Source organism: Echeneis naucrates, chromosome 6 (genome assembly GCF_900963305.1).
Source record: "Echeneis naucrates chromosome 6, fEcheNa1.1, whole genome shotgun sequence".
Lineage (NCBI taxonomy): Eukaryota > Metazoa > Chordata > Actinopteri > Carangiformes > Echeneidae > Echeneis > Echeneis naucrates.
In genome coordinates this window covers 17,989,410-18,009,660 of record NC_042516.1, presented here as the reverse complement: position 1 = coordinate 18,009,660, position 20,251 = coordinate 17,989,410, and the positions used below count along the sequence as shown (strand labels likewise).

Below are 20,251 nucleotides of genomic sequence, written 5' to 3'. Positions count from 1 at the left end.
AGAGTTCAAAGTAACTTGATGGAAGTCAAGCGTAGAAATATGCGAACAGACTTCTTTGATGCGTTACTGCCTGACTCAACTTTTCTGCCTGTTTGAACAAAACTGACCGAAGTGTCTGAAGGATTTGTAAGAGATGAGAGAAGCGCCAAAGCAGATTTGTGATCCATGACTTGCTATATCTAATGTTGCCTGGAGGGGGCGCCGAAGATACAGTTTGAAAAAGATCCCTTCAAGCAGTGGAGGCTGGAGGCCCATGGTATAACACTATATCAGGGAGAGGGGAGGGGGGAATGTGGAAAGAGAAACAATTTTCATAATGGAGCAGCGCTATCTGACTGGAAAACATAATTATGGGCAAACTGTGGCCACAGCATGAGGGTAAAGTTAAAGAGCCCCTTTAGCAGGACCTAATAGGCCCTGACTACAGATGAGCAAAAGCACTGGCTCGTCCTGAGCACAAGTTTTTGTTCCGGGCCATTACCATTAGTTTGAACGGTGATTTGACTGTATGCATCCAGGTCTGCTCCCGGCTCTTTGAGGAGTCCTGTGCGCATTTTTGAAGACAAGTCAGTTCCTGCAAAAAAAAATTAAAAATGTTCCCAACCCCTCATAAACTGCTGCACATGACAAATTACAATCTGACACCATACGAGTCCACCTGACTACTAACAAGCACACGAATCACCTCACATGACGCACCCCATTGATTGATCTGCAGCATTTTCCCAAACTGATATCTGAATACAATGCGTGGCGGCAATATCATTGTCTCCCCCAACAACAAACATCTGTTTCATTCTCGCCATCTCAATCATTGTGCCAAACATCCTTTTCAGTCCGTGGAACTGAATTTGAAATAAATTGTTTATGTGCGTCGGGAAATTAATGTTGGTTATCAATCACATTTAGAGCGAACTGATTTCAATTAATTGGAAGATGCAGCGCTTCTCCCCCTCCTCTCCTCCCCTCCTGCTGTGTGAAGCCCATTTCTGTTTAAAGCCCAGCCCCTCTTTCCCCATCTACACACCCCCCTCCACCTGCAATTGGCCGGCATGACACCCGGGCCCGCCTCATCGGAGAGCTTCTTTAAATATATTTACAATGTAAAGTAACCAAGAAAAACCGGCTAAGCCATCACATTCCATATTCCAGGAGGTGGAGGGGGTAAGAGGAGAAAGTGGGTGTGCATGGGTGGGAACATTAGTATGTAAAGACCCGCTGTTATTGCACTGAGCACTTGATAAAATACACACACACACACACACACTCGTGCGCGCAAGATTGTACGTGCGCGCACACTGACACACACAGAGAGAGAGAGAGAGAGAGAGAGAGAGAGAGAGAGAGAGAGAGAGAGACGCTGAAGGCGCTGTCGGAGAGTGGACCTGCGGGTTCATGTCACTCTGATTTCTCCCAGGAAGAGGAATACCGAGCAAGAGATCAGAGGGGAAATATCAGCGACGACAATGGCTTTCCTAACCGTGTGGAACTACTGCGTCCCCCCGCTCCTGCTCATCACGGCGTCCTGCTTGGTGCGCACCGGTAAGGCTCGACATCCGTAATGAATGAGTGTGAGGTGAATGAAAAGAGTGTTACAGCCGTTTCGGTGTGTGTGTGTGTGTGTGTGTGTGTAAGTGTGTGGTGGTGGTGGGGGGCAAGTTTACCCAGAAGTGCTCCAAGAAGAAGCTGAGGAAGACTCTGGGAGAAAAAATTAATGAAAAATAAAAAAATGCACCGGATGGTCTGAAAACACGTGCTCGTGTGGCAGTGTTCAGCCGTGCTGCGGGTCATTATTAATATTCCCTCCCGGGCAATTAAACGTCCCTCCCGCTGCTGTGAGAAAGCGAGATCTACGTCCTTGTTGGTACTTTGGGTATGAGTCATTGTCCTGATCGCTAAAGCGAAAGTGGGAAGCTGGAAAGAACCTGAAGCTCCGCACGGTCAGAGCCAAAGTGGAAGGCGCGGACTCAGCTACTTTCGGCCCCCATGTAGAAATAAATAATGAAAAGCTTCTTGCTTTGTGGGCCTTTGTGCGTCACGTAATTGTGGTTGTTACTGTTGTTTTGTTCCAGTCGGTGATGTTTGTTGATTGTCGGACTTGGGGTCTGTGACTTCCTTCCGCCTGCGTGCAGCCGCGCTCGAAGCCCGCACGGCTCCGATCAAATATTCTGACAGCTCCATGACAGCTCACACGAAATTCCCGCAGTGGACCAAACATGTGTCACACCAGACTCAGTAGCTGCGTTTATATTCTGCGGTTGTGTGCGTGGTGGGGACTGAGGAGGTCCTTGGAGACTTCACCTTATCAGCCACAATAACATCTTCCAATCCATTACAAATCCTTCAAATGGCACCTGCAGCGCATCTGCCGCCTTTATTCTCCCCGCTGGAACATCTCAGCCTGGGATGGTCCTGCACCACATTTCATGGTCACGGTCCTATCATGAATCCATCTGCTGCACACACAATAACCAAAAGAAGAGTTATGTGGAATAAGCTCATTCATAACTGTCAAGAAACTTCAGCCTCACGGTGTTCTGTGACATCTGGCTGTGTGTCGATTGACATGCAGACCTGTAACAAACCTTATTACATTCCACTCAAAGCTTCAGTGACTCTGACGGAGCCGGAATGGTAACGAGGAAGTGCACACAGATGTTGCTTCAAGGGATTGGTGGTGTTGTGGTGCTCGTTGTGGTCTGCTGGGGGCTTTTGTTTAGGTTGTCCCCAGGTAGTGAAGGGGTTAAGTGTTCGTCACGGTCAGGCCTGTGCTGTGCTGTTGTGATGATGTCTCTTATTTATAAAGGAGCTCTCCTTTTCCTTCATAACCATTCTCCCGGCTGCATTGATACAAACCTCTCAGTGGCCAGTGTATTGATTTTTTTTTTCTTCTCTTGTGTGTGTGTGTGTGTGTGTGCGCGCGCGCGCGTTTGCGTGCCTGTCTGTGTGTATCTATATGTACCCTGTGTCTGCTCCTGGAACAATTAATTTTTATGCATCAGTGTGTAGGTGTTTGCATGGTACTCTAACTGGAGGACTGTGTAGGATTTTTAGTGTGTGTGTGTGTGTGTGTGTGTGTGTGTGTCTGGCTACTCATTTATGAATATACTTGTGTGTTGTATGTAAATGTGCTTTGTGTCAGTGTGCATGTGCGTGTGCTGCTTACAGTGCCGGGTTTTGCCTGAGCTGCAGGCAACCTCTGCTGGGGGCTGCTCACTGATCACTGTCATTAATCTAGCCACTGACAGGGGCTGGGAGAGACAGGGGGCCTGGGGAGGGGTGCGGGTGGGGGTGGGGGTGTTTCAGGCAGTGAGTGGATAGAGGAAGGAGGGAAAGGAGGAAGTGTAAAGATGGCCTGTTTCTAAACACCTGGCAGATGTGCACATACCTACCTGTGTAAAAACAACAACAACAAAAAAACCCCAACAATTTCTGATTAAAGGAAAAAAAAACATTGTTCCTTGGTGATTTTTCTTCTAGAGAGAAAAATGCCAACAGCAATTTAGAGAAATAGGGAAGAGACCCGGGGGGGGGGGGCATGTTATTTTGCTTGGATAGAGATGGACAGATTGATTGGGTGATTGGGTGGATTGACAGATGAGCAGAGAGACAGATTTAGAGGGTGGTGTAAAGATGGCGATGCCTGAAGACTTTGGCCCTCCTCTTGCTGGATGAGGAAAAGATGGAGCAATGGGGAACAGCGAGAGAGGCTGGAAAGATTGAGGGACTAGAGGAAGAAGAAAGGCAGAAAGACCATACAGTGTGTCTGACGGGCAAGCCTGAGGGACTCCCATGCACACATACACACACACACACACAGTTACTGTTGTGCGTTTGTGCGATGTGTACATGGCTTGCGGGGGTGGCTGATCCACAGCAGCTGTGGGCCAAACTTGCACTCCACGTACGTAACAAATGCGGTTAACTCCACCTCTGCTGCCTGCCCAGCCTTAATCGCCCCCACACAACCCTCCATCACTTCCATTCTTCTGCCTCCTTCTCAGTCCTCTCATATGCCTCCATTACCACCTGCCTTATCGCCATGTGCATTAAATCACCTCCATTTGTTTATTTGAATGTGGGCAATGAGAGCCATCCGTTTGAGCTTGTTCCCCATCATGCTGTTTGGACCTTGGCTGGGGCTCTGGTGGTTGAAAAATGGCAGCAGTTGGATGTACTTGTGGGAGGAGATTTGAATACCAATTACAGCTGATATATGTGTGTGTGTGCGTGCGAGTGCACACGCACATTCACCCAAACACACAGAGGCCATGCATAAATCAATGTCGCTTTAAGTCACAGAACGGAGGCCTGGTGTGAAAACACAAGCATCAAGGAAAATGCTGTACACACAAAAACTAAAAATATGGACATGCATGGGCACACGCATAGGTGCAGAAACACACGTGCACAATCTACACTTAGATTACCTATAGACAGCTCAGTAGTAGTACATTAGGGTGTCAGGAATAGGACTGCTTATGCAAGAGTTTGTCTGAGCCCACTTGCGGTTTTTGATGCTTGTCAGACGCTGTTTGCATCATGCCAGAGTTTAGATTGCTTTTTTACTTCCCTTCACATTGCGCTGGGCTTGCTATTTCAGTGCCTTTCTTTGTTCTCTAATGCGCTGAAAAAGTCTTCACTGTAAGCTAAGGTTTATCCTTTGATCCAAACCTCGGAGGGTAATTCACCCCCAAATAAAATAAATGTCTGCAATTTAATTAAAAAAGAGCAAGACCTTTCCTCCCTGCTCTTTGCCACGCCATCTGCTGGTTCACCGTACAGACTTGAGCCTAGCGCACAGATTTCAGTGTTGCAGTCTTTATCTCTCGTTTTTTTTTTTTTCTCAACTGTAATGCATGTCCTTTGTAGGTATGTATATAATTGGACAACCTGAACTTGGCAGAAATTACCAGTATGCCCGTCAACAGAATGTGAAATGAGATTTTAAAAAGAAAGAAAGAAAAAAGAAAATACCAAATACCAAAAAAACCAAGCCAAAAAAAACAAAAACAAAACGTGCTGCCTACTGCAGTTGTGCGTGGCACTGTTTGATCAATTGATGCAGTCTTAAAGGGTTCTGACAAAGGTGGCCCACTATGTCATCTGAGCAACAGCCCTGGCATAAGCTCCATAAACAAATTGGACTGTATCGCTTCTTGGGCAAGTCACGACTGAAAGAGTTACAGAGCTTAGTGTAGGCTGGTTTTATTTTCCCTTGGGGTTTTATAGGTCCATTACTCAGAAGCAGAAGAAGTTCCTAGGTTCAGTGCAGGTGATGTATTTTACAGTAATTATCTCCTAATCTGCCCCGAGTCTTCAATGCAATCCATAACTCCTTGTTTTGAACTGCTGTTGTTTTCTGCACTGATTGCATCTCAATAACCCTGTAGCATTATAGACATGGTCCAGAGAGGATTTTACTTTCACTCTGGCTTTAATAGAAATATAGGGATATGAGAGAAGTCATTTTGATACCACTGCAATGATGCATCATGCGAAAGGGGCGTCACGTATCCCCGTTCATGTTCTGTTTTCCTCATTCCTTTACAAAGGAAGCATACAAAGCACACAATGACTGAAGGGGCAGCAAAAAGACACCAATTGGCAATTGAAGCTTTATATCTCTTTTGACCATTTGTTTAATCATCCATTAGTGAAAATTTCTGTCAATCTAATCAGGCCACTACTAATGTAGAAGCACTCTTTATGGCTGCCACCTCATCTCCTTCCCATTACTATTCCCCAGACAGTGGTGCTTGTGATTATCATAATGGGGATCTATGTCATCCTTATGTGTCTCTCTCTTTGAATAACTGGCGTTTCACCAACTTTACTGCTGAAGTTTTTTAATGCTGAGTAGGATGCCAAGGACGTCTCCTCCATTTGCTGGCATCTGCCACCTGCCAGTCAATCCGCCGCGCCGTAACTCCATCCAATCTGATTGGCTCAATGCTAAAGTGATACGCCCTTGCCCAGCCCCCCTCTTGGGTACAGCTTTCAATATTGTGACGTGATGTCCCCTGAGCCAGCAGCTTTTCTCCTGCTGGTGACCCCCTTCTCACTGTATATTTGTCTTTGCCATAGGAGTGTGAAATCAGTAAACAGCGAGTCCCTCTGCACCGCTACTTGGCAGTACACACAAAGGCAGTTGCTATGTGTTCTTTTTACTTGGGTACAAGGTGTACTTATGTTTAAAGCTAGTCAATGTTGAATTGCGGTCAGGGGAACAGCGGTGGAGGAGGAAAAATGGTATCCTGAGTCTGAAAAAACATTAACTAACACTAATGCCATGGGGGTGAGCATTCCTCACTATTGGTACCACAGTTTCCATGACTAAGAATAAATGTTTATAACTCCGGCTTGGCTCTGGGCTCGTTTAACACTGCTGTGACACCTGTCTCTGAAGTTCCCACAGGGCACAGTGCTAACATGGCCAGACAGCGGTCTCCAGTAGCGCTGGTAACCAAGGTGATTATCCTCACTCAGACACCGCGATGCGACGCTCACTAGCTGTGATTAAAGCAGAGAAGCTGACTGAGCTGAAAAGGGCAAATGCCTAAAATTGAAGGGCTGGAAATGCTGTGTATCTGCCAGCTAAGAGGCTAAAACACATCCCACGTGGAAGACGGTGTAATGTGATGTCGTTGAAGTCGCAAAAGGGGCGGAGGTGGCTGGTAATGAGGTGCATGCAGTAATGTGGTGCACGTCCAGGGGTAAGTAGGATCAGTTTGGGACTTACACCCAGGTGAAACTGTCAAGTCTGAGCATGGAGGTTGCGAGCAAGACCCCATTTCCCCTTACCCTTGGGAGGTCTGTGTGTCCAGTGGAGGCTAGCTTATGAAGAGTGACCAGGCTTGGCTGGAGCACGGAGGGACTGATGGGGTCAGAGGGAGAGTGAAAGAGAGGGAGGGATGGCTGGCTGCACAGTGTATTAAAGAGTGAAGGAAGACAGCAAGGAGGGAAGGGAAAGCGCCAGGGGCATGCGTCACAGACCATTGAAGCAAGGAGGAGCGGAGCAGAGGGGGAAAGTCAGGCGGAGAGGAGTCCAACAAACGAGTGAATGATTGCAGGATTGTAGCTTTAAAATGGAGGGGTGTAACAATAAAGACAAGGGAGAGAGGGAGAGACTAACTCCTGCCATGCTGAATGACAGATTTAGAGGGATGAAAATGTGGAGAAGGGGGGAGATTATGGAGGGTGGGCTGAAGCAGAAAGTACAGGATACAGGGTGAGGAGGAGGAGGAAGAGGTGGAGGGGGTTGGGGGAGATGGATGGTGATACATAGAGATAAACAGGGAGAGAGGGCGAGCACTGTGTAGGTGACCACTCTGGAGAGACAAGGTGTCATGATCGATGAGGTCACAGTACACGCACACACTCACACAGACACCCACACACACATGTAGACACAAGCGAACAAGCATTGAAATTGTTTTCCAGCAGCTCACAGGCAGTCCTTCCTCTCTCAGCGAAGCTACGAAGTGCCTCAGCTCAGAGCATTAAACACCCACACACGCACAGGGCTATTAATCTGTCTGCCATTTAGAATCCCTCTTCATATCATCGCCATTAATAGGTTCGCTTTGATGAGATTGTTGGACGCTGAAAATTGCCAGTCAAAGCGGTGAACTATCTGCTGGGAAATCAGATGGAGATTTTCAGTACGCGGACACAACAATGTTGAAGAGTTCTCAGATGAGTTTTCTATCTTAGAAAATTCTCAAAGTGTCTCTCCCACAAGTGGCGAATTCATTTGAGCTGTGACCACGTCTGGTGAAGATAAAGAGGCCGTGTCAGATGCAGCGGTTGCAGAAACGTCAGTGATAATATATTGTTTGTGAAAGTGTAATCATCATCTTCATGAATGCCTAGAAAACATTAAAAGTTGGGGAGGAAAAAAAAAAAAAACCAACAGACTTCTGTCCTTAAAGGAATGTGTTTACAAAGCAGAAGAGGATCACATCTTTTTTGGATTGAAGATCTTTGTACATGCTGCAGAAAGCCACACACTGCTGTTACTTTACCGCTCAAGAAAAAAAAAAAAAGAAAAATAAATGCTATCTCTAGTGATAACTGCGCCTGCCAATAGATCAAACTCAGATTGCTCAGGTCCATTCTGGACAGATGCCCAAAGATTGTTGACAGAGTCGCTTGGGGGGAGAAAAAAAAAAAGACTTCCACTAAACTTCCCTGACGTGGCTCTTCGGTCTCCTGTCACTCGTCTTCATCTGTTTGCTCTCCTCTTTATCTCTTTCTTGGGCCCAACGACGGGAGCCTCAACATCAGCAGCAGCAAGCTCTCATCCACTTCATTAGAAAACCATAAACAGCCATTAATTAGCTGCAATTAATTAGCAGAACATGAAAACAATCCTTGAAAATTTGGTGCCTCTTTAAGAGCACCGAGCACTCGTAAGGCAGGAGCAAGTGAGCAAGATAGAGCTGGACAAAGGACGACAGAAAGAAAAGGGATGGCAAAAAAAATAGAGGAGGGGGCGGGGTGGCCTGTGGTCATGCTTAATGTGCTGGGGCGAGATTTACCGCAAAGATTTGCCGGGCTCTTTTGAGATTCATAAGGTCATCAATTCATGCTTTCCCTTCAGCGGGACAAAACAGAAGTAAGGATATGCGGCCCTCTGCACCGAAGTAAAGCGACAAGAAAGAAGCCAGACCAAAGTGGATTGGCGCTGTGATTGTTTCTGCAGAGAATGTTACAGTTGGCGAGCACTTAAAAAGTCGCCAAGTACTGGCGACCTTGAGGAAAGCTCTGGCTGATTCCCGCCTGTGACTCATTTTCTTTTGAACGGCTGAAGGGGGTTTTTAAGCTGATTGGCCTTATGGCCATTAGCAGGTACAACCCCTCATCTCTCATAAAGCGCGCCATCAGATCGGCGGTTTTCTTCATGTCTGCAGACGTGTTCCAATCACCCTGCCCATCTGTCAGTAGATTAACGTTACGACGGACCGCAGAAGGGCCGTCCCTGTCTTTCCTGGCCATTGGAGAAGGAGGACAGAACAGCCGAACGCAGACTGTGATAGTGAATGAGTTTGACATGAGCCTTGGGCTGTGGGCAAAGTTGTGTAGAAACTGTGGTTCATAGCAACTGCCACCTGCTGGGCCATACTGGTGAACTGAGCTGTGAAGCAGCTTGTAGAGGCCAGTGGGGTTCTCTGGTCAGTGTCTCAGTCATTTCTAACATTTTGTGTACCACGTAGCCATGGACGACCGGTGGCGGTTTTTTTCTGCTATATAGCTCTGACAAAGCTGGAGTGCAGCATCGTACACACAGCAAGACACTGTTGCCTGCTGACTACATATACAGTAACGTACTTTATTGCAGGGGAAAGTAATAAAAAAAAAAAGCTGTAGGGGGAATGCTCTTTCATTCTTGATTATTGTTTTTTTTTTTTCCTTCTTCTTCTTCCCAAGGGCCAAGATGGCTGCCATCTGTCCTCCCCTTTATTAGAGCAATTCTGCCTGGTGTTTTAGTCAGCAAGCTTACAGTTTGCTTTATGTCTGAATCCCCATGATTTATGTCAGGGAATAAAATGTGTCTTCTTTTTATTCAGTGTTTGAAAATATTTGACATAACAATTACGAGTGCCATCACTCAGGTAGCCTTGCGCAACGTTACTGTAGACTTTAACAGAATGAGTCTATGCTGCTGTTAATGTCAGGTCAGTATGAGGCGTAAAGGCTTTGATTTTCGTTTTGCAAGGCAGGAAATTGAGGTTGTCAAAAAAGCTGTGAAGACTGGAAGCCTCTCAGTAAAGTAAGTTTGAGTCTGCAGAGAAAAAAGAAAAGGAGAAAAACAACCAGAAGACAAAGCTAATTTCTCTATGTCAGAATCTGGTAAGTCTTCTTACGAAGAAACAGGCACTGGCAAACAAAGCATCATTTGATGTTTTACACCTAGATAAATGCAATTATGGATACGTGCAGGTTTCAATAATGTAGATGTTTGGGTTTTTTTTTTTAGATTCAGTTCAGAACAATTTCATTACTGAAAAAATAAGACACTTTTTACTTCCAGGAAAGAGTATTTGTTTATGTTTTGTGCACAGTGAAATTGTTAAACATTGTAGTACCAAGATTACATTTAGTTACGCTGACTTTCTCAAGATTGTTTTCTTTTTTGGGTGGTGGTGAAGGGGTTGACAGCCCTACCTGTATATGCACTAATAACTGATGCTTATTTACCATGGAGATGGATTTTAGGTGTGCAGTGGGGAAAGTGATTTAGGAGCTTATGGGGAAAATTAAAAACAACCCTTTGTAATTAAAAAGCAGGTTGATCCCAAATGATGACTGATGTATAAATCACTGGCTGTTTTACAGAAGTGTGCTTAAATCGGGGCAAAGCAGGCAGACAGGTCGCACCCAGATACACAAATTTACATATGCATGAATGCGAACATGACACTGCACCCAGCAGACTGTGGAGGCCTTTTGGTGGTTCCAAACTTATTTACTGCAGTGTCATGTTTCCTGATGCTCTGTGCTTTTCAAATAATGCGATTTTTCACTGGCCTTCCTCTTTATGAACTTCCTGAGAATTGTGTAGACAGGCGGAGGAACATACCTTGTGATTAAATGTATTCACAAATGCACATAGACGGTGGATTTTATCGATGTAGCATGGTGTTTGGGAGTTTGGTTCTCTTTGGTTCTTTTTTTTGTGCTGGTTTGTGATCTTTTTTTTTTTTACCCCCCTGCCCAACTGTCTTTCTTTCATTCAACCTCTCATGCCTTTCTGTTCTCCCACAATGTGAAACCACTTCAAGGGCCTCAGCAGGGACTTGTTGTCTTTTTGTTTGTACTCTTCATGGTTGCTCAAGCTTTTTTTTTTTTTATTCTGGGGGTAATACTTACCTGTGTGTCTTTCCACTTGTAACCTTGTTGGTGCTTGAAAATGAAGGCTCATGCTCATACACACCCTCCACTTATGTACCCCAGGCGCAGGTGTTCACATGCATCTTCTCCAACTGTTACTGCTGGTTTTTCAAGGGGGAGGGAGAATCACAGATCAGTGGAACGACAGATTCTGGGAAAGGAAAGAGAGAGCTTTTCATTGCAAGGTTCGCTTGCTGATGGATCTTTTGGCTAACAGTCTCTCCCTCCTCTAGTGTTTGCACCCCTGTCCCCCTGCCCCCCTCCTTTCTGCCTCTCTCACACTGAAGCTTTGGGCTTTGGGGATTGCAGGGCCAGGTATGGAGAGGCAGATGATGGAGGAAGAGAGAAGGAAAGAGGGAGGATTGACAGGGCCCAGGTGGCCAGCTTGAACGCCTGTGCTTCTGCTTTCCCCTTCTCATTTGCATAGACAAAATGTTTTTCTCCCCCTCTGTCTGACTCTTTATTTCCTTCAATTTCCTTCCATTTACACATGCTAAATATTATTTTTGTTTTCTCCTTGCTGCCATCGCTGTTTCTTAGAATAAGTTATAATTTTACTTTCTCCCTATTCTTTTAAGCTTCTTCTTTTTTTTTTTTTTGGCCTTACAATGTCTCCAAATGTATGTTTTCTTCCCATCTTTCTTGCTCTGGGCTTGCTGAACTGTGCGTTTTACTTATATGCTGCATTGCAATATTCTGGAGGTGGAGGCTTATTTTCACCATACATGCACTTCAGAGACTGTGCAATACCCACAACCATCTTCATTCATCGGCCTCCCACCATTTTTTTTTTTTTCTTTTAAATCCCATGACTGTTCTAACTAACCCCATATCTTCTCCCGCTCTCAGCACCTTCCTCCCTCTTCCCTGACTCCTTTTTATTCCTCGGAAAGCCTGTGCATAACTTTGTGTTATTAGCAGCAAAACAGGAGTTTAGCGCTTTCATATTTATGTCCCCCCTCCACTTCCTACCAATCTTTTTTGATCAGGCCGTCATTCACACACAAGCAACCACATACACACTTCATCACTCCTTGCCTTTCCCCCCTGTAGTTTTTCCATCTCTCTTGCTTAACCTCTGTGGCACTTTATCTCACTTGCCCATTATATATCACATCTAGCCTCCTCTACTTGGCCTGCTCTTGGCATATTGTCCATTTTACAGTTTGTGTTGTGTGTGTGTGTGTGTGTGTGTGTGTTTGAAAGGGCCTGAGTAGTATTCTGCTCGCACATGCAGGCACATACACATGCATCCTTGTCCTGCCGTTTTTGTCATGCCAACCACACTCCTAACTGGTTGAACCTGACACATGATAAATTGTACGGAAACAATCTGAGACCGTTGAGATATATAAAAAAAAAAACAAACAAACCCCAAAACAAACTTTTCAGGTATTTCCACTACTTCTCAAATTCAGTACACACCTATACACACACCTTCTTTTTGGAGATAAGCCAGTGAAATTCCACAGAGCAATAGTGTATGGGGGATTGCATATATGATTTATACTGTCTGTCAGATAGCTACATACTGGTTTGTGTACACACACACACACACACACAAACACACAAGAAAACAGCCATCAGGTTTCCTCAGAATTGCTGAATTGAGTTATGTTGTCTGTCAGTCAACTTGCCTGCACACACACACACACACACACACACACACATACACACATACTCTTGACAGATTTGTTCTACACACACACACACATGCACCAGTCTGACGGTGCATATTTCGCATGGGGAAGGGACTCAATTACGGCGAAGGTGAAAGAAGCAATAAACATGGCACAGATACAGTGAGGCTCACTCAGTGGCACTGCAGTCAATCACACAGCCAGACAGGTAGCCGCTGCAGCTTTGCTCATCTGGTTGTGGAGTGCACGGAACGGCCAGAGGTGGTTTGTGTATATAGAGTGGTGAAAGTGCAAAACGCTGCCATCCAGCCATTCCGAAAATTATGTGGCTGAAAACCAACCTACATGGACCTGCCACTGAGAATACAGAGAGGTGGGATGGAGAGAGGGTGGGTGATAAATACCTGCCTTCATTTCAGCCCATAGCATACACACATAGGTAGTTGAAGCCCACATTTATACATAAACCCTCACATGCACCTACACACATACACACACATGACCGTCACTGACTAGATGCATGATTTGGCTTCCCACCCACGCTGAGGACCGGCAGCACAATAACACAAATTTGAACATCTTTGTGCCCAGAATGCATCTGCTGTCCTTTTCCCTTTGTGTGTGTGTGTGTGTGTGTGTGGGGGGTTTATGTGTGAAGCCGCTATAACAAACACTTCACCTGTTGTAACTGTTTTTACTGACATTGTTAATGCTGGAGAAGTTGAGGCTAGCACGTGCGATCACTAATTCACAACCTTGATGATGTTGGATTAAAGGATAATTCAGTTGTTTTTTTTTTTGTTTTTTTTTACAGCTTGGATCGTATTCTTGGGCGTTACTTTTTCTGCTAAGGCAATGCTCTGCTCACCAAGCTGCATGTTGGGACTGGGGAACACAACAGCCTCGGTAGTCCAACGGGACTGAAAAAACCACGATCAGACAGATTGTAAACCAAATCACAACTCAGCCAAAGTTAATTGGAAGCAACGGCAGCCTAAAATTTATACCAACTGTTGCAGCGCCTGTGGCATAGTCAGTAGAGTGTACACCCCATAAAGACGAGGCTACGAGGTCCTCATCAGCGATGCTAGTTTGGTTCCAGCCGGTGTCATTTGCCACATGTCGTTCCCCACTCTCTCTCTCGCTTCCTCTCTCTCCGCCACTTCGTCATTCTCCAAACTGTCCCATTGAATGAAGCCAAAAGAATTATACTTAATGTTCACTATAAATGACCATTTTTTTAGGTTTTCATTTTTTCAAAATGGTTTGAATATTTGACATCTGTTTTTTTGTTTTTTTTTTTGCTGTTGTTTTTTTTTGTCAGTAGAATATTATCACAATCAATAAAAGCAATGGCCAAAGCTATGGAAATAAAACCTAAGCAGAAGTGAAATTATACTTTAGCCCCTAGTTGCAGATCTCACTGTGGTAGGACATAAGTTTGTTTGCGGTCGTGATGTTTGGCAGCCTTGGGCATGTTCACAATCTGACAGATAGTGGGTTACACTTGGCAGACTGGCCAAAAACCAAAAAAACAAAAAAATAAATAAAATAAATAAATAAAACAAACAGCTAGACTACTGACAAAGAAAATAAAGAATTATTTAAACACACAGCCAGTGACTGTACACACACACACACACACACACATATACATACAAACAAGTTAACCTGATGGACTGCAATCTTGTCCACTTGCACTGTAGAAGCACACAAAGCTCGCAGACGCAGTCAAACACACATCCCATATACTGTGACTGTTAAGTAGTAACATCAACAACAATGTGTGAAAGCAGACTTGGTAACTAACTAGTGTACTGGAAGGAGAGAGAAGGGGAGTGACATACTGAGAATTTAATGGTTCCAGCAGCTTGTTCACTCAACTCGGCTACCTTTCGATCATATCTATTCCTCTCCATCTTTTATTCATTTCTGTTCCCCTCAGCACACCCAACATTTCTTTCTGCCTCCTCATCTGTCTCCTTTGCTCTCCACCTTGCCCGCTTCTAAGTTTACTACCAAGGCTTGCCTTTTGGCAGTTCCTCAACCATTTTGCCCACCCTGCTCATCCCTCCCTGTGCGTCTTCTTCCTCTCGTTCCTCTTGGCCTCTCTTTCTTGTCGTCATAGTCTCTTTTGCTCAGTCTTGGTGTCAAATCCCATTCTTTTATACTTGGCTCAAACCCCTTACTCGACTCTTTCTATCTCTCCCTCTGCACCTTCTTTCAGACATTTCAGTTGGCAGACGGTTAGGGAAGGAAAGCCTTTAGGACAGGGGAGGAAAACGGCCGCAGGGAGTCGGGGAGAAAGCTGTACTGTAAAGAGCGTCACCAACACACATCCACCAGCTTTAGATTAATCTTATTAATTGCTTGTGAGAAACTCAGGGTTATGACACTCTTGTTATTGCTTTGTGTTATTAATAAAAAGAGTTATGGAATAGAGGAGCTGGAATCAATCAGATGGCTTAAAGGGAAATTAAACAAGGAGAGAAGGGGACAGGGTACAGGGACAAGTTTGGTATGCCTTGGACATTGTTATTAGTTGCTGCTGCCCTTTAATGAGGGTTATTTAATGGGCCAGAAAACAGGCACACACTGCAGCCAGGAAGCTGAATACTGATTTCTGACTACAAAAACAAACCACAGGCTGATCAAAACCCTCTTTTTTTTTTTTTTTTTTTTTTCTGAACTGAAAACAATGGCGAGTGAAATATGAAGGTGCCGGAAAGAGCAAAGAACTTGGCCAAAGCCGTCCAGCTAGCTCAGCCTTAAATCCTCGCAAGTCTCCCTAACTCTCACTCGTGTTTGGTGTTTCACTTGTGTCCTTGTTTACCTCTCTGTGTTCTTGGTCTTTCTTCTCCTGTTTATCCTGTTTACCACAGAGTCCTTCTTTTTTGGAAAATGTATTCTTCACAGCGCAGTAAATGTGTGATCGGAAAGTCTGGACTGTCTGAGAGAACGGTGTGGCAGAGAAACTATGTGATGGCATTTGCACACCAAGAGCCAAATGTGTCAACTATACGTGCACATGAAAAGTGTACATACGTCACTTCCACGTGGGTTTCCTGATGTGTAAAAAATCCACAGATGGTGAGAATATGTGTACTGTAACGCATTTTTAACACCACGTGTGCTATATGCACATTCTTAGTCTCCTGAATCGGATTAGTATTATGTGTGAGTTGGTAAATAATGATAATAAAAGGGTAACTTTAGGTGGCAGTTTTGAAAGCTTTCCTCTTTCACTACATTGTGTTAGGATGTAATTTATAATTTTAAAAGACTTATTATTGCATGGTGATGCGTGAGTGGTTAACAACTTTTACTTGATACGAATGGATGTAATTCTATCTTCTGTAATTGTTTGTCACCATTCATCGTAATAAAAATAATGGTCTTCATGTAGATACATCAATATATAGATCGTCATGAACAGAGATTATAATTCTGTGATTAGTGGATGAGCAGTATCTCCGCCCTAAGGCTTGAAAAACTAACGGGTTGTTAAAGTGCCACCGTATAAAGGCTGTAGCTGTGCCAAGTCATACACTAGATGCTTTAGTGTTTATTTGTGCAATACAGACCAAAAGAAATTTTCAGAGAATGTGCTGATTTGCTGGCAAAGGAAAACTGGCTAATGATTTTAGGCTTACAAGTAATGTTTGTTTTCTTTTGTCGGTTTGATCAGCCATTGTTTACTGTACACACACAGTAAAGTCGTCGTCATGTGTCTTGCTTCTGAAATGAATCTCACATTGCTCCTCAAAACTAAATGAAAGTGCCGGCCCTTTATCCGAAAACAAAGTGGTGGCGGTGGTGCATTGAAGCCATTCAAGAGATCAACAGATGTATGTTGGGTTTTATAGATCTGACGAAAAGCCTGCATGCGGATAGTTCCTGCTTTGTGTTTCCACAGATTTCTACCGAAGTCTATATACCGAGTTTTATACGTTTGACCCTTGATGTCTTCACTCAAAGGTGGCACCGGCTCTCTTTGCACTGCCGCTCACTCTCCAGCTTGAAATTCACAGCTCTGCAGAACATTGTTTTTTTTTTTTTTGTTGTTGTTGTTTTTTTATGCTGTTATAGCCGAGGAAAGCTCAAGGAAATCAGGTGTGCTTTACTGCTGCACTCAGCCTGCAGCGTAGATATCCAGCTATTCACATACCACGAACTAATGCAACACGAGTTCATGAGTTTCAGAGCCACTTTGGTGGCACTATATTTACATTTAACAACTGTCTGTCTCTGCGTGACGCACATTCGATTATGTGATGTGTCTCCTGTGTGTACAGAGCAGAGCGGTGTGATGGGATGCACTGTAATGAAGACATCTCAAGGGTGGGTGACAGAGATGGATGTAGCGAAGCCGTCACACAACCTCATCTGCATGGTGTCATTCCTTCTTCTGCTTTTACTGTTTCCTCCCCTAGTGGTGGTGGCCCGGAGGTTAGACGAGTGCACGTGCGACTGGAAGACTTCCGGTTCCAATTCCTGGACTGAAAGCCGCTGCTTGTTCGCACCCTCATTAGCATCACGGGGGTGCTTGAGAATGACCTTTAACCCCAAGATTTCAAACAAACAAACGTTTCTCAACTAATGTTGATGCCTGCCAATTGCTATGTGTCACAATCTGACATAGTTCTCACTACTATCGACGCTGTGTGAGCATCTCCTGAAATGTGTGTTCGCACAAACATTCATGAGGTACCAGAAATATATATATATTCAAAGAGTGAAAAAGTAAAATGTCTCCTGCTTATTGTTGCAAATATATTGGCATTAGTGATGTGTTGATCAATAACTGACCAGAGGCATCAGTAGAGAAATAAAATCTTTCAGCGGCAACCATTTACGTTAGATTATGTAACCGTTAGTTTAATAACACTGCACTGTAATTCCATTCTGTGTCAGAGAGATGAGATGAGAACTGCTTTGATTAGAAAGCAGTTCATTAAATGAACTCCTCACTGCACTACATGCAACAATAAAAGCTAAGGAACAAGTCTAAATATAATTAATTGATGGAAAAACTGTACTATTCTGTGCGAGCTTTATTATGCCTAAATAATGAAAAATGAATAGAAGCGTCTTTAAAACGTCTCCTGCGTGCTGAGTGATTTTTTTTTTCTTTTTTTTTTTTTTCCCCCCAGTTCAGAGAGAGAAAACAGCAGCAACGAAAACATCTGACTGTAGGTAGAAACCCTCCAACCTCCAGTTTGATAGCAGAACTTGTCATGCAGGTCTCTCATTGCAGTTCCCTAGATTTAAAGTCTGACTCTCCTTTTGCACATAACGTCCTTTCAACGAAGGCCGTGTAAAGTGTTGTCAGCCTTCGTGTGTGTGTGTGTGTGTGTGTGTGTGTGTGTGTGTGTGTGTGTGTGTGTGTGTGTGTGTGTGTGGTTTTGAAGCTCCAGGGACTGAAAACTTCAATTATAAAGGGTGTTGATTTACAGATTTATTACATGTATTGCGTTTTGCACTTTCAGCCTGCTGGGTACATATGTAATGCCTGTCCGCACAATTATCCAATCATGGATGTCTCCCAAGTCCTGTTTGACCTTATTTGGACGTGGACTAGGCTTGTTTTGTCCCTAATCTGGTGACATTCACCGACAGCTACACAGCGGTCATCTTTCTAACTACACACTGATATATTGTAAGCCGTAACAGCCTATTCACGGGACATGTGTGGCTCATAGTACTATGATGATGTCATTGTTTGTTTGTTTGTTTGTTTTTTTGCCACAATACACTGTGTATACAATGTGGATAATCTTGCTTGTGCCCTATCCCATCCACTAGCACAAGAATAAAATGTTCATGAAGAAAATAGGTGGTTGGTTTGTTCTTTTATTAATTTTATGTGGAGCCGTGTTGTGAGTGTGTTCAGCAGCATGATGTTCTGCGAAGATTAAGGCTCCACATAGAAATGTCACCCAAAGCCTAAATTCCGTCTTTGATGTTATCTGTCTTTTTTGCCACATTGTCATTTCACACTAAGCTCAGCACACTTTTGAAAGTCTCTGTAAGCGTGTCATAAAGCACAAAGATGGGTGCCGAAACAGTGAGTCGATTAATCCAGCAGTTAATGGATAAAAAATTAAACGACAGTTATTTTGGTAATCGACGAAGCATTTCTGTGATTCATTCCTGTGATTTTGTGTCACGCTTCCATAATTTCCGACTCTTTTAGAGGGGTGTTAATTCAACTGTATGTCCATTTGGGAGTCTACGGTTTCAGCTGCGGTTGAATCACGTTGAATTATGCTTCTGTAATTATTTAATCCATCCCATTTGTATCAGTAAGGGTGGGCTGAATAACGGAAAAAAGCTTGCAATACAATATGGTTTCAGCAGCACCATAAACCACAGCCTGCAAAATGTCCCGAAAGTTGAATCTACACTTCTTTAAGAACTAATTATATGAAAAAAGGGATTTATTTCATGGCTGTTGTAATGGAGCATAAACCATAAACAAAGAAATATGACACACACACACACACGCACGCTGTAGAAACAAATGCACACACAAGAACAACTTTAATTTCAAGTAGAGACTTTCTCTTTCTGCCAAGATTTACCTTGCCTGGGTAGAAATGACCCATTTTATTTGAAGTTGAAACCCATCAGTTAGCACACAAATGTTAATACAGCTAAATTATGCAGCACCTGGAACATACAGCACATAATGTAGATTTCTCGCTATAAATCAGATGCAAGATATTTTTGCCTTTGCGTCTTTATTTTTGCTTTTTCATTTGGGTGTAATGGGTTTCGAGAGATGAGCTTGTGTTAGTGTGTGTGTGTGTGTGTGTGTGGGCTGCTGAGTGTGTGTGGGTATTATGTACATGTGCATGCTGAGACTTGTGTTTGTTGCCATTTGCGATTTGAAAGAGTACAAAGAGCCCACGGTGGGAGTGGAAGCTCAGCCTCTAGTGCTGTAGGCCTCCGATGGAGAGATTAGCAGGGAGAGCTGCGAAATAAAGAGTGTTAATTAAAAGCAGAGAGTGGGGGTGTGGGAAAATCAGGTAAGAGAGATAACATGAAGTCAGAGAGCTGAATAAAAATTTATTTACCTGCCCACACACACACAGAGAGAAACATTTCAACCTGAGGAGATAGGGGTTGCAGAATAAAATGAGCAAGTTAGTGATGTGGAAAGTGTGCAAGAAAGAGAGCACCACTGAGTAGGAGGCAATGGTAATAAGGGATTAATTGAATCCTGTTTTAATCCTGCTGTTTGTATCTGCTTCTTGTATATGCTTTTTCACCTAAATGTAATGGGTAGGCTGCTGTACGTGCCATAGTGCTTGTCCCAGGAGGTCAAATAAGGCAATGAAAAAGTTGAAATGAAGTGAGATCCAGTTGGGCTGCGATTGGGCTAAACAGGAGGAAGGAAACTTATCTGTTCTCTTCCTCGCTTCATGTTTGATGTAAAGTAAGGGGAAGGAGATAACATTCGAATCATGACTACAGTTTCCAACCATAACATAATTACAGAGGGGGATAATGTTGACGTGTCTGAGGGAGGGCTGAAAAGGGCGTGAGGACAAAGGCGGGGGAGGCGAGTAGAAGACCGAACGTCAGCTCGTAAAAAAACCGTTGCATCCTTAAAAGTTGTGAGCCGGCTGTGTGTGTAGGGTTGGGTTGCTGGAGAGAGTTGCAGAGGTTGAAAGGGCAGTAAAGTGAGAAAGCATGAAACGAGAGAAGCA

The 20,251-nt window shown here is 44.0% G+C and overlaps 1 protein-coding gene across 1 annotated transcript in view; it reads left to right on the top strand.

Moving 5' to 3' along the window:
• The first annotated feature begins 1,169 nt into the window (after positions 1-1,169).
• Positions 1,170-20,251, top strand: part of cadm4 (cell adhesion molecule 4) — a 134,407-nt gene continuing 115,325 nt past the window's right edge. Inside the window, exon 1 of the mRNA XM_029505286.1 lies at positions 1,170-1,542. Coding sequence (XP_029361146.1) covers positions 1,467-1,542 — 76 coding nt within the window. The 5' untranslated portion in view covers positions 1,170-1,466. The remainder of the gene's footprint in view (positions 1,543-20,251) is intronic.